Source organism: Nomia melanderi, chromosome 1 (genome assembly GCF_051020985.1).
Source record: "Nomia melanderi isolate GNS246 chromosome 1, iyNomMela1, whole genome shotgun sequence".
Taxonomy (NCBI): Eukaryota; Metazoa; Arthropoda; class Insecta; order Hymenoptera; family Halictidae; genus Nomia; species Nomia melanderi.
Window position 1 is genome coordinate 27,972,174 of NC_134999.1, and position 12,619 is coordinate 27,984,792.

The 12,619-nt window shown below is 29.9% G+C and overlaps 1 protein-coding gene across 1 annotated transcript; it reads right to left on the minus strand.

Moving 5' to 3' along the window:
* Nucleotides 1-5,701: 5,701 nt before the first annotated feature.
* LOC143174576 (cytochrome P450 6A1-like) lies at nucleotides 5,702-11,393 on the minus strand. The gene is made up of 6 exons (XM_076368191.1): nucleotides 11,331-11,393; nucleotides 9,416-9,802; nucleotides 8,484-9,009; nucleotides 6,943-7,164; nucleotides 6,504-6,752; nucleotides 5,702-6,103 (listed from the first exon to the last, which is right to left on the minus strand). The coding sequence occupies exons 2-6, from the start codon at nucleotides 9,746-9,748 to the stop codon at nucleotides 5,931-5,933; spliced, it is 1,503 nt and encodes a 500-aa protein (XP_076224306.1). The 5' UTR covers nucleotides 9,749-9,802; nucleotides 11,331-11,393; the 3' UTR covers nucleotides 5,702-5,930.
* Nucleotides 11,394-12,619: the final 1,226 nt, after the last annotated feature.

A 12,619-nucleotide genomic window follows, 5' to 3' on the forward strand; every position in this document is an offset into this window, starting at 1 on the left:
TAATAATTTTATTATTATATTTAGTTTAAAATTAAAGACTGTTTCATTAGAAAATTGGCCATGGTGTAATTCCCAACTATTGTGTAAAATGGTTTACATACGAAAATCATATCCACATGTTACCAATTGGTAATTTCTGTTTAGCGAAATTACAGGATAACCATATCAACCTATCAAAAAGATTTCATAATATTTATATATTACCTACTCTTAATTCAGTATGTAACTATTATTCAAAACCGTAATTCACTTTCACAATCCAATCAGTTATATTATAGTATTATATTATATCATGGTTCCGAATATAAGTTTGATTGTTTATTCACTCTAGATTAACGGACATTTAGTATATACTGCACTGTATTGTTTCTAGAAAAACAGGTGTTCATTCACAGAGATCTTGGAAATTAGCTACAAAAACACAGAATTGGAATACGTATTAGTACAGTTGCATGAATGAAAGTCTTCTTAAATTATTAATAAATAATATGCATATAATTTAATATCCGTCGAATTAACTGCGACCATAATAATATAATATAATATGATATAATATAATATAATATAATATAATATGATATAATATAATATAATATAATATAATATAATATAATATAATATAATATGATATAATATAATATAATATAATATAATATAATATGATATAATATAATATAATATAATATAATATAATATGATATAATATAATATAATATAATATAATATGATATGATATAATATAATATAATATAATAATTTTAGTAAAATAATTCCTAAAAATAAATTTATAAACAAATGACGAATACTAAAGTTCTAATAATTTTAAAACTAATTTCACGCTGGAAAACCGTCACATCCTCATTGTGTTACAAAATATTATTCGTCGGGTAAAAGATAACCTAGGTGTACTATCTTTAATTTATCAATGACGCATGCAAAATTTTATCTCTGCAAACACCATTCAATGTTTCTTGACGTAATATACACAATATTCTTTGGAATTAAGTACTAAGGAAACATATATGAATTAAGAATCAAAGCTATTTTATTTCAATATTTCACACTTGATATATTACATAAAGCTTAACATTGCATATAAGATTTTATAATTTTACTATATCGAATTAAGTGCTAACTGAGAGTCGCCTCTTGAGTGCAAAGGGTTCGAGCTGCTTTTGGTTTCTCACTTTGAGGTTCGCGTCGACATTAGTTCATTCAATTACAGCTTAATATGACGCTGTATTTATTTATTCAAGAATATTTCGGAGTCATTGAAATGTTACCTTTAAATGGTACAATTGTGATACTACAAAGAAATATAGAAAAAATTGTTAAAACAGGTAAAGGTTGTAATAAAGTGGAATGTCAGTCTGACTCGACATAGGACTGCTAAGGATTAATAGACTATGCTATCATACCAGTCTTGGTACGGAATAGTCTTCCTTCGTTGTATACAAACCTCTACGATATTGCGATTTATTTTCAATGAACCGCGTATCTTGAGGTCATAATATTTTGGAATGACTCATCATGGATATAAAATTTTGCATGCGCCATTGAGAAATTAAATATGATACATCTGAGTTATCATTTTGAAGAGGAGTGTAAATACATACATAACGATAACGAAGAGACACTTAGGAAATGGCGTTACTATTTCACTCTAACTCTTCAGAGTCACGTGCATGCAAGATGAATTGCCAAAAGCTAAGATACAATATCTCTGGAGAAAGTACTAAAGATGAACTATGAACCCGATTGACTACAACGTGACATGTGACATGTGACATTGTATGTATTAAAGAATTAAGAACCCGTGTTTTTAACACAAGTCTGTGTTCACGGATTCACGTATACATGTATATAAACAGAATTTTTTATTATTAAATTTTTATATTTTCACTTTAGTTTAACCCATTTGCTGCCAGCATTTATTTCAACAACAATATCCGCGGTTACAATATTTTATTTAATAAAACATATCGTCTTTACGAAATACAAATAATAATCAAGAAATAAAATCTTTTATTTAAAATTATTTTATTTATTTTATATTTATTTCATTTATTTTATATCTATTTTATTTCTTTTATATTTATTTTATTATAGTAAGATTTAATTTCTATAATCTTTTAAAGTATGGTACTTTTTCAAACAACCTCCAACGTTCTATAACAAATTTGTATTATCATCTCCAGCATGACATACGAGTGAAAAGGGTTATTAAGTCATTATATCAATTTCGTATTTTCATACAAACGTATACTATTATGAAATAATCAAATTCAATTTTCGGTGGACTTCGATTTTCTAACTTATACATGAGCCGACTTGTATCATTGGCCAAATCAATAAAATAAAGAAAAGAACACAAAATAGATAGTAAACAAACCAGTGAAGTAAGTAGTAAGTCTATATTTATGGCCTCTGACTCGAATTGTTGGATAAATTATAGCATAATAATAATCAATAACACGCTCTCATCGTTACAACTGGCAAAGCATTGTTTGCAAAGTAATGGATTTTAATTGCTCTGACTTCTGAAATAAATTTTGTATTTTAACACTTTATTTACCACTCCTGCTCAAGGCAACCACTTACTAATTATCAATACGGTTTGTAACTATGGAATTTAATTTCAGAAATCGCTGATAAGGGGAGGCATCCACTCAAGGAGCTCGGTCCGATAGTAATGACGGAAACAGTTTCAGTACTGACAGAGTTGTTACTGACAGAGCTGCGAGTTACGACAGAACTGCGCCTTTGTTACTGACAGAGCTGCGAGTTGAGCACACTTTTGAGCTACAGATCGGCTTGACTCACGCGAGTAACACACTGTACACGTTTAACGTAGGCCAAATACACCTATAATATATTCTAACGAAAAGCTAAAGCAAAACGAAGAAGAATTACATATTTATCTGAAAAAAATAAATAATTTATCGTTAGAAGGATCAGTATCATTAATTTTATTTTGTAGGACGAGCGATTTTTGTAAAGATTATTAGGGCAACGAACTGCGCTAAGGCCGCCGCGGTCATTCGACCCATGCGAAAAAACGCGAGTCTTGTCCTGTAAGACAAACAGTGCGAGCGTAAGGTTTTCTGGAGGTCGGATGACTAGCCTAACATCAAAACAAATGATAGATGAGCGAACGAGAGCGCGCGCGGGAAAGTCACCTATGTCAAAATAGGCGACAGTTGATTGGCCCGATGAGGAAACAAAGTCGAAACAATGATAGGATGCGATGACCGCTAAGTTTGGATGTCTACAAATGTGTGTGTCTGTCATGTGTGTCCGTGTGTTTTCGGCAACAGCATATACCTGTATACCCGAGATAGGTTGTGGGAGCGCGGGTAGTGAGTGCGAGGGTGAGGGCAAGGGCGAGGGCGAAGAAGAGAGTTAGCAAGTATAGACCATGTCGTCAAATCACGCAAGGCGAAGTTGGTTCAAACAAACTTTTATTTTACGTTAGTTAGATGTTACAATAATGCTTACAGGAGTGTATAGTACTAGCAGAGTGACGATAGAATACTGTTTTGGTGTTGCTTGAGTCCTCTTTTTATAAGAAAGTTTTGGTGGAAAAATCGGGAGTAGGGGTAGGTAGGAGAGCAGAAGGGTCCGTGAGGGAAATTCAGGGAAGTGGTCCCGGATGCATAAACATGTCATTATGCAGGAAATGGGAAAAAGAGCCTTTTTCAAGGGATGATCAGACAGGTGAAAAAAGGGAAAAGGCCCGGATGCAGAAATATTGGTTACATAAGGAATGAGAAAATTCGCTTTAGAAGGAAAAATAGGTGTAGGCCCGGATACATAAAGTACTAGTTAATAGCGAACCGTGGTTTGGGGAAAAAGGTTTGGGACTAAGGGTTGATTGAGAATCGACAGCGGATGACGAAAGGACGAGTGGATCGACAAACATGGAGTCACTGATTCTTAGAGTCGAAATTAGAGAGTAATATTTCTATTATATTTTGTTAAATGAAAATCATCTACACCAGTCATACGAGGGATTGCTATCCTGGCAGATACAAATAAAAATCCCTACAATGTTGAGATAATGCGTATATCTACTCGTCAAACGCAGTTAATTGGTTAAACCAGCGTAATTTTAATAGGTTACCAATTGCTAAGCATTCGAAATCGAAAAGGTGATTAATAGATTTGCGATAGATAAAGTATTAAAGTATCTTAAAGTTTCTATCATATCGTGATGTAAAACCAATTATTAATTTATTTCAGATATGAAAAGGTAAACTCAAAACCTCAACAAATTTTAAAAGTGGACTTAGTCGATTTCGCCTGTGTGTGGCTCATGCCTATATAGAAGTTTCATAAGTCTATACAGAAATAAATATATAATGTACAGAGTGTTTGCCATAATTTGTGCCATCATTTTTTTCGTAAACGGTAAACATTAGAAAAGAACTGAAGAGCAGGAAGTTGTAGTATATTTTACTAGCAATGTAACTATCAATACAGGTGACATTAATTTTTTTTTTAAATAGAATGTAGTATACTATGGCCTTCAGAATCATACAAGGACAGAAATAAAAGAAATACATTTAACATTTCGTAATATTGTATTTAATTGTATGATGTAGTGATCTCGACTATCTTGTGTTCAATGTGACCTCCTCTGACTGTAGGAATGTTTATGTTTTCATAAGACTAAAATTGACAAAATATCACAAAAATAAAAATTGTTTGAAAATATCCCGAAAACTAAGCAAGACTGCCACTTATATGTACAGAAGAAAAAGATAAAAACATCGAATTCTATAATAGATTCGAGAAACACAAGTCGGTGAGAACATAAGTTTTCGATAAGTTCATCAATCTCTGCTAATTTCTCCAACCAATTTCTCTGCTAATCCGTGCAATACTCAAATGTGTCAAAGCCGAAATATTTTTTGTTTTATTTTTCCCAATCTTTCCTCGGACAAAATTTGTCCACTGTGCATCAGATATTTAATAAATTCTAATGTCCAGCATTAGGGGGATTTCTTCTACAGATATATATGTCGCAAAAATATTTCGAATTACGAGAAATAAATGTACTGTATCTTGAAAATGAAAAACTTTACATTATGAATATATATACAATTTTACATAGCTTATTCTCTATTACACAAAGTAGTTATCGTACACTAATTACGTTTAAATGTTTATGAAAGTCTCAGCCTAACAATGGGAATAATCATGAATTGTTTTTTATATCTACATTCTATGTCGTTACATGAATCTTGATCGAATTGTTGAGTTTCAATGTATTGTAGCTTCAATGTAGTGAGTTGAACTAATGTAGACGTAGTTCGATAACACAATTAGATGTGATTAGGTATTACAGATATGTTTTACATTAATTTATGTATGTTTTTAGCATAAAATAATTAATGAATGACTGGAGGAATATAAAAAGGAAAAAAGGGAGAAAAGAGAACCATGTTATTTTTCTTATTTCAAATTTTCTTATTTCAAATTTTATAAAAAACTTTGTCCAAACTGATTGAATGATCATATTTGTTAAGACGTACATTACAAGACAAGTGTATTGATATCTCAACAAACATACTTGAGCAATATTCGTAAGAAATTAATGACGACACTGTAAGTAATGGTAGTTCTGGTATGAGTAGAACCAAAAATAGTAAACGGCATTAGCAAAGTGTGTAATAAATGGAACAACAAAATAGTAGAATAGGAAGAAGTGAAGTTACGACACAAAGAAAAAATGGATAAGTCAAATGTACTTATGAATAAGATACTTCTGTAAAAATATTTGCCCTGAGACTAAATAAATATATCTGTATTATATTATAATGGATGAAAATATAAACACTGATTAAATTTAATCTAGTTGCATTTCGAGGGAAACGTGTTATTTATTATATTTGAAAAAGTCTAAGCTGTCAGGATGATAAAACATTCTATGAATCCTCAAGTTTTGTTACTTTCAAAGTTATCAAATGTTTTGGAGCCAGCAGAAAGGCACGTTGATTAATTACATACGGAATTACAGTGTTATTGCAAACGTCGACTTTATATTTGCGAAGTATCCTTATGAGACCAACTTTCGTTTGGTAGATTGCAAAACGTGCACCTGCAAATAAAGAAGTTTTCATTTTATTTAAAAAGTAGCATATTTTATTTTATTCATAAACCATTATATATTTTATTATATTTTATTTTTTGAAGTATTATATATTTTATCTTATTTATGAAGTATTATATATTTCATTTTACACGTGTATGTGTTATATGTACTTTAAAGCAAATGAACATGTTTCAGAGAATTGAATAGTGTGTGTGAAAAAATTAAATTTTAGAGATGTATTTTTCTGAAATACAATGCATGTGTTTAGCAAGATTTAAGATTACAGATGTCATAACTTTGATAATGATACTTAAATGATATTTATATTTATTTGAATTTAATAAAATTTACTTTTTGGTTTTTATAAAAATAAAAGAACTTGGGATTAATAATGCTTTGTACGTACCAATACAGTTCCTTGGGCCATCCCCAAAGGGTAAAAAGTGCATTGGATGTCTTTTCGATACTTCGTCTTGTGTGAATCGATTAATATCAAATACTTCAGGATTTGGGTAAATATCTGGGTCATAATGTACTCCATTTGCGGGTATAAACACACGTGTTCCTTTAGGTACCCATATTTTCGAGTCTTCGAAAGTGTAATCTTCTATTGTCTTTCTCATAATTGCAACTGGCGAATACTTTCTTAGTGTTTCTATAGTAATAAATAAAAAAATTAAAACATGAAGGCTTCAAACAAAAATTCCAGAAAATAGTATTTCCGTCGTATAATAAATAATGAAATATTGAAATAAAACAGATATGTAGAACACTAGGATAACAATTATGATAGTGAATTATGTATAGTAAAAAAAAAAAATTAAAATAATGCAAATAATATAAACCTTTAAATACACCATCTAAAATTGGCATAATTTTTATATTTTCATAATGCCATTCTCCATTGTTCATCTTCTCATGCTCTTTAATTTCTTCTCGCAATTTATCTTGAATATCCTGATGCTGGGCTAATTCGTAAAGTGCATTACTAATTGTCGATGATGAAGTTTCAAAACCAGCTATAAAGAAGACTAATGCTTGCCCAACGAGAAGGTTATCAGTCAATTCTGAAAAAAGATATAACTCTAACAGTTAAGTAATAAACATATTATATGTTTATTACAACTTATCACTGAGTCAGGAGATAAATAGTATTGAGTGACAATGTAGTAATGATAATTAAAAACGAGTGAATATGTTGTTTACTTCAGGAATGAATGATGACACCGTATCAATTATTATATAGTAAATATTACGCATATAATAAAATGCACAAAAATATTGCGATGCGTCATCTGTCCAACAGACGACTATTCGATGGTTAACCGAAATTGTAATATCATTTATGTTAAGTGTAGATTATTGGAAACCCGAGAACCTCGAAAATTCTCGAAACTTAAGAGCGAACAGAGATCAGAGAATTCAAAATTTTACACTACTATATTCCTGTGATTCAAAACTTTCGAAATTCAGATTAACCCTTTGCACTCGACAGTATTTTCCACTACAAATATTTATTACTTTCTGATGAAATATTAATAAATATTAATATTAAACATTTTTCACAACTAACACAAGAAATTATCTTGCATGAATTAATGTGTTGTGAATTCCACATGTGGACCCATTATAAACAATTAAATACTGAATTTTAAATTTTGTAATTTTATTGCGTCAAATCAGATGTCGGTTGAAAGACATCTCGAGTGCAAAGCGTTAGAAAGGTTACAAAATCAATGAATGAGGAATCGTTTATAACGTGAATATAAAATGAAGAATTTAGTGAATACACCTCGCACTAGAGTGGACAGTGAAAAAAGTAAAGTATATCTCCATAAATCTTTATAACGCGTAACAAATGTTGACTTCAATCTTTACAAAAAGATATTTCTCTCGCAAAACAAAATCAGCATAAAGTTTGGAATCCGAGTCACAAGCATTTAAAAATTAGGTTCTATCTCACTTTAATTCATATCTAATTAATATACCAGAAGTTAACATGTTAACACTGCCACAAGAATTTTGAGCATTTTGTATGTTAATACTTATACTTTCGTAACAATGTTAAATGATATTAAAAGTAATTACTACTAATCTGATATCACAGTACTAATGTTACACTATTATCTAGTTACATATGTTACTAAATATTTTTATTCGACATGAATTTTGCATAACACTAGAGCATGACCTTTTGCATAACACTAGAACAACCGAGCATTTAACATGATTAATATGTAGTCTTTATACAAATTCTAACAATAGATTTTTTCGGATATTTAACACTTTTACGATATCAATAATTGCGAAATAAGAAAACTGAAACCCGTCGTTTTGACGAGTGTGGTTATTCTAGTGGCAGTTATCAATAATATTGCATACGTACCGATATCTTGCAGTTTATCTGGATGCATTTTAAGATCAACCAGCGTATTCATGAAATCCTTTTTGATGATATTATTTTTTATTCTGTGGTCTATCATTTCCAACACCCTCTTCTTAAAGGCATCATTGCCAACGGGGTACGGTATCACATAACCAAGCATGGTGTATATCCATGGAAAGTATTCTCTTAGTCTAAATCTTATTAATTTTATATACTTGTAAGAAGTAAACTTTTGTCCTATAACGTGAAACTCTGACCCCTCCGCCGACATTGCATTCATATTGACACCAAACACGCAACTGCCAATGACATCCGTAGTGTACCTTGCTGCCAATTCTCGAAAATCGACTTCATCGCTGGTAGCTAGCAATGTTTCTAAATAATTGTTAAGATTGTTGGAACATTCGAGAATCAGAGTGAACAACTCTTTAAGCTTGCCGCTTGTGAATACTGGCGAAAGACATCTTCTCACTGGCCGCCATCTTTTCGAGTCGAGAGCGAACAAGTGTATTGAAAGTGGCTCTGCCTGTATTAAAAAAATGTTTATATATTTAATCAAGTATGCGAGCTGTATACACAGAAAAAATCAGAAGTTTTCACTTAATAGTTATTAACAACGATATTCCTAAAGTTTACCTATGTTTAGGACTCCTCTAGGTGGTGTCCCCCTTAATGAAATTATTATTGTCAAACGAATAGAATTATTTTATTCTAATTACTTTATTCTAATAACATTATTCTGGTAATTGGTCTATACCATTTTTATACTAATTTATTATAGTATATAATAAACTTATTTCTTGCTTATATAGTAAGAATACTATATAGTATTTATATGTATGCAATAAAAGTATTAAATAGATGAATATGACTTAAATAATTCTTAAAAGTAATTTGTTAGAATTTAAATTTATCTATGTTTCTGTACTTACTACTTCATTATACTCAAATGCACGATCAGAGAACTTCGTAAAATCTTTAATAAGCACTGTTTTAATTAACTCAGGATCATTTACAACCAAAGCCGGTTGTCTATTTATGAATATGCCAACCATAGGACAGTTTTTGTATTTTTTGTAAATAGAACTCAGGAACACAACCATTGTCTCTTTTGAAAACAGCAATGGCGCAGCATTTCCAAAAAGTGGTATCGGTTTAGGTCCAGGAACGCCTTGTTTCTTCCAAAAATTGTAAGGTCCTATCAAATAGTAATAAACCAGAAGAGACGCCAGTGCAATGCCACAAAATATCTCGATTCCAGTCATTTTTTATTCAGTTTCGTTCAATTTCTCAATAAGCGAAATCCATTTAGTGATGAACTGCAAAATAGAAAAAAGATGAATATTAATGTTTCTCTTTTCTATGAAATTTGTAACGTACACTACATTGTTATCAGTCTTCAACCATGTTCAGTAGCTGGAAATATTGAAAACGCGCGTCAAACTTTAAAATATTCATTATTTGTTTTATAATCGATAATATTTTTTTGTTTAATATTGATTTGTATTAAAAATGAAATTTATCCGTTTAAAATATTTACTTCTTTTGATATAATTCGTTAAATAATCATATAGTTATCACATTGATAATTAATTAAAGTAAAGTTAATTAAAGTAATAATTAAGTAAAGTTTATTTAAGAAAATACTTCGTTTTATTATTAATATATTATTATTTGTTGTATATATAAAAAACAAACAAAGTGTTTCTAACGTGATCTTAAAACTACGAAGAGAATTATTTTATACAAAAGACTAAGTAGAAGATATACAATAATGTTATCTCACATGATACTTTATCTACGAAATATATAATCGCGTTTAAGAATTTATCAAACACAAGTATCATTCAAAAGGAAGTAGCTTATATTTCTGACCGTTTTTTATCATTTTCAGATATAAATGTCTATATATATATATTCACTCTTTATGCAATTGTATTGTATTACGATTTCAAGAACAACCTATACAATCAAATGGAAGTGATGATAAACATGGAATCGTACTCTTATCATACTTCAGTGTTTTACATACGCGCTTTCAGAGATAACTCTGTGCACAAATTCTTTTCAGTTTTTTCTGGTGCTTAAGGTGTTAATCAGTTCACATAATTAGGGTTACTAATACTTCATCGCATTAGAGTTCAACGTACGTTAACAGTTAGTATCGCAGAAATAAAGCAATGTAATGAGTCTATGTTATATAATAATTAGTCTGGCTGTTATCACAATATATATCTATAAACTGTCTGAAATTTATCTGAAAAATATTACTGTTTTGACGCATACTTCCATTAATAATCATTCAGTATTTTGCATTACTGTATCTTACCGATATTGTACACTATCTATTTAAAATAAATGAAATGGTGTAAAGAGTTTGTAGAGTAATATTTGGAATTTAAATAACGTAGACAAACACAAGAAATATCACTCGACTATAAAAAATTTATCACGCAGAGGGAAATGATCTTCATTTTACTTGCATCCATTTTACAATTAGATTATTTTATTTTTATACACATAAAATGGTTCCTAATGAATGTTTGTTCATATACAAAGAATAGAAGAAGTGATATTGCACAGGATTAGGTTGCAGTTTTCTAATACAATTTAAAATAATGCATCCTTCATTTCAAAAATTAAATACGACTTACAATTTAGTAAAACTCTACGTTTAGATACAAGTACTTTTCACTTATAATAGCAAAATAGTTTTTTGCTTTGATCCATGCACATTAAACAACATTGACGTTTATTAAACTGATCCCGAAATCTTCATCACGAGTCTCACTCATCATTTTATGGCAAGGGGTTAAGTAAACGACTTTTAGAAAAACTAGCTCTTACTTGAAATTCTGGCAATTACAATTACTGGGATATAGGACGGAACAGGCGATGGCACAATCTGAGACACACTGGTTGCTAACTGCTTTCTGTCTGCCTACTTATGATATTATTATATGAAAAAATTATCACATTCCTTGTACCCCCCTTCTGAATTCCCTCTTTCTTAAATCATACACCTGTTTATAATCGCTTTATACATATGTTTCACTGTTCGAAGCAATATGAAATTTGAACTTTCATTACCGGGTTCAACTGTGATAAGAATACCAGAAAACTCTGTACAAAGATACTTTTTTTTACAAATTTTCAGTGAGTGCAACATATGCAAATTAAATCAGAAATAAAAATTTTTTAATAGTAGAATAGTCATTCTCCTAACATGAAATTTCATTTATTACAAATTTCAAGAAAACTATCTGTTCGTTTAAGTGTTTTATGATCTCGTACCTTTTTGGATAGAATGTAATCTGATAATGTGTAATATAATTTTATATTATAAAAATATAATCTCGCTTCTTTCTAACATAGAACATTCCTTTCTTCTCTTAAACCATCGACATCTTCTGTTAAGTGTACGAAAATCAACTTTTTTCAATTTAAGGTTTTTGGAACAAAAACAAAAAAACCATGTAACACCTAAAAATCATTTTTATCATTTAGATTTTGATGATTATTATAAGTGTCGCGTTGCACGTCAATAATTGTAGTTCATAATTTTTAAAAAATGATTAAAAAATTAGTTGATTTTATTGTTATAACTGCAGTTTCTACCCCTAATACGTGGTCTGTTTTATGAAAGAAGAGCCCCTGAGGGTAGTCCGCTTCTGACCGTGTATTATTACTCTCTCGGTGGCTCGATAAAGTAAATTTTTACGTTTATCGAAGATAGTTTACGCCATGGCGTTCAGAAGTTTCAACAATATTTGTTATCTCAGAAGATATTAATCATATATAATTCGTTTTTACTTTATATTGACCAGAAAGAATTGAACTTTTTGAGAAAATTTTAGTTTCAGTTTGAACATTATTTCCGAACAATATAATGATAAATAAATTATTTTATCTACTTCGTCTTAAAATAATAACTTCAAAATTCTAAGAAAAATATAGTCGGTTTCTTTAGAATTCTGCTTAGACAACGCAAGTTTAAAAATGCAGTTCATAATGATTCAAACCATAACTGGTTGTATTAAAAATGACAGCAATGTGTCAGAATACACGTATATGTAATAGTTACATAGATACTCTTATAATAATTACTTAATTGCACTAATTAAGACAGATATTTA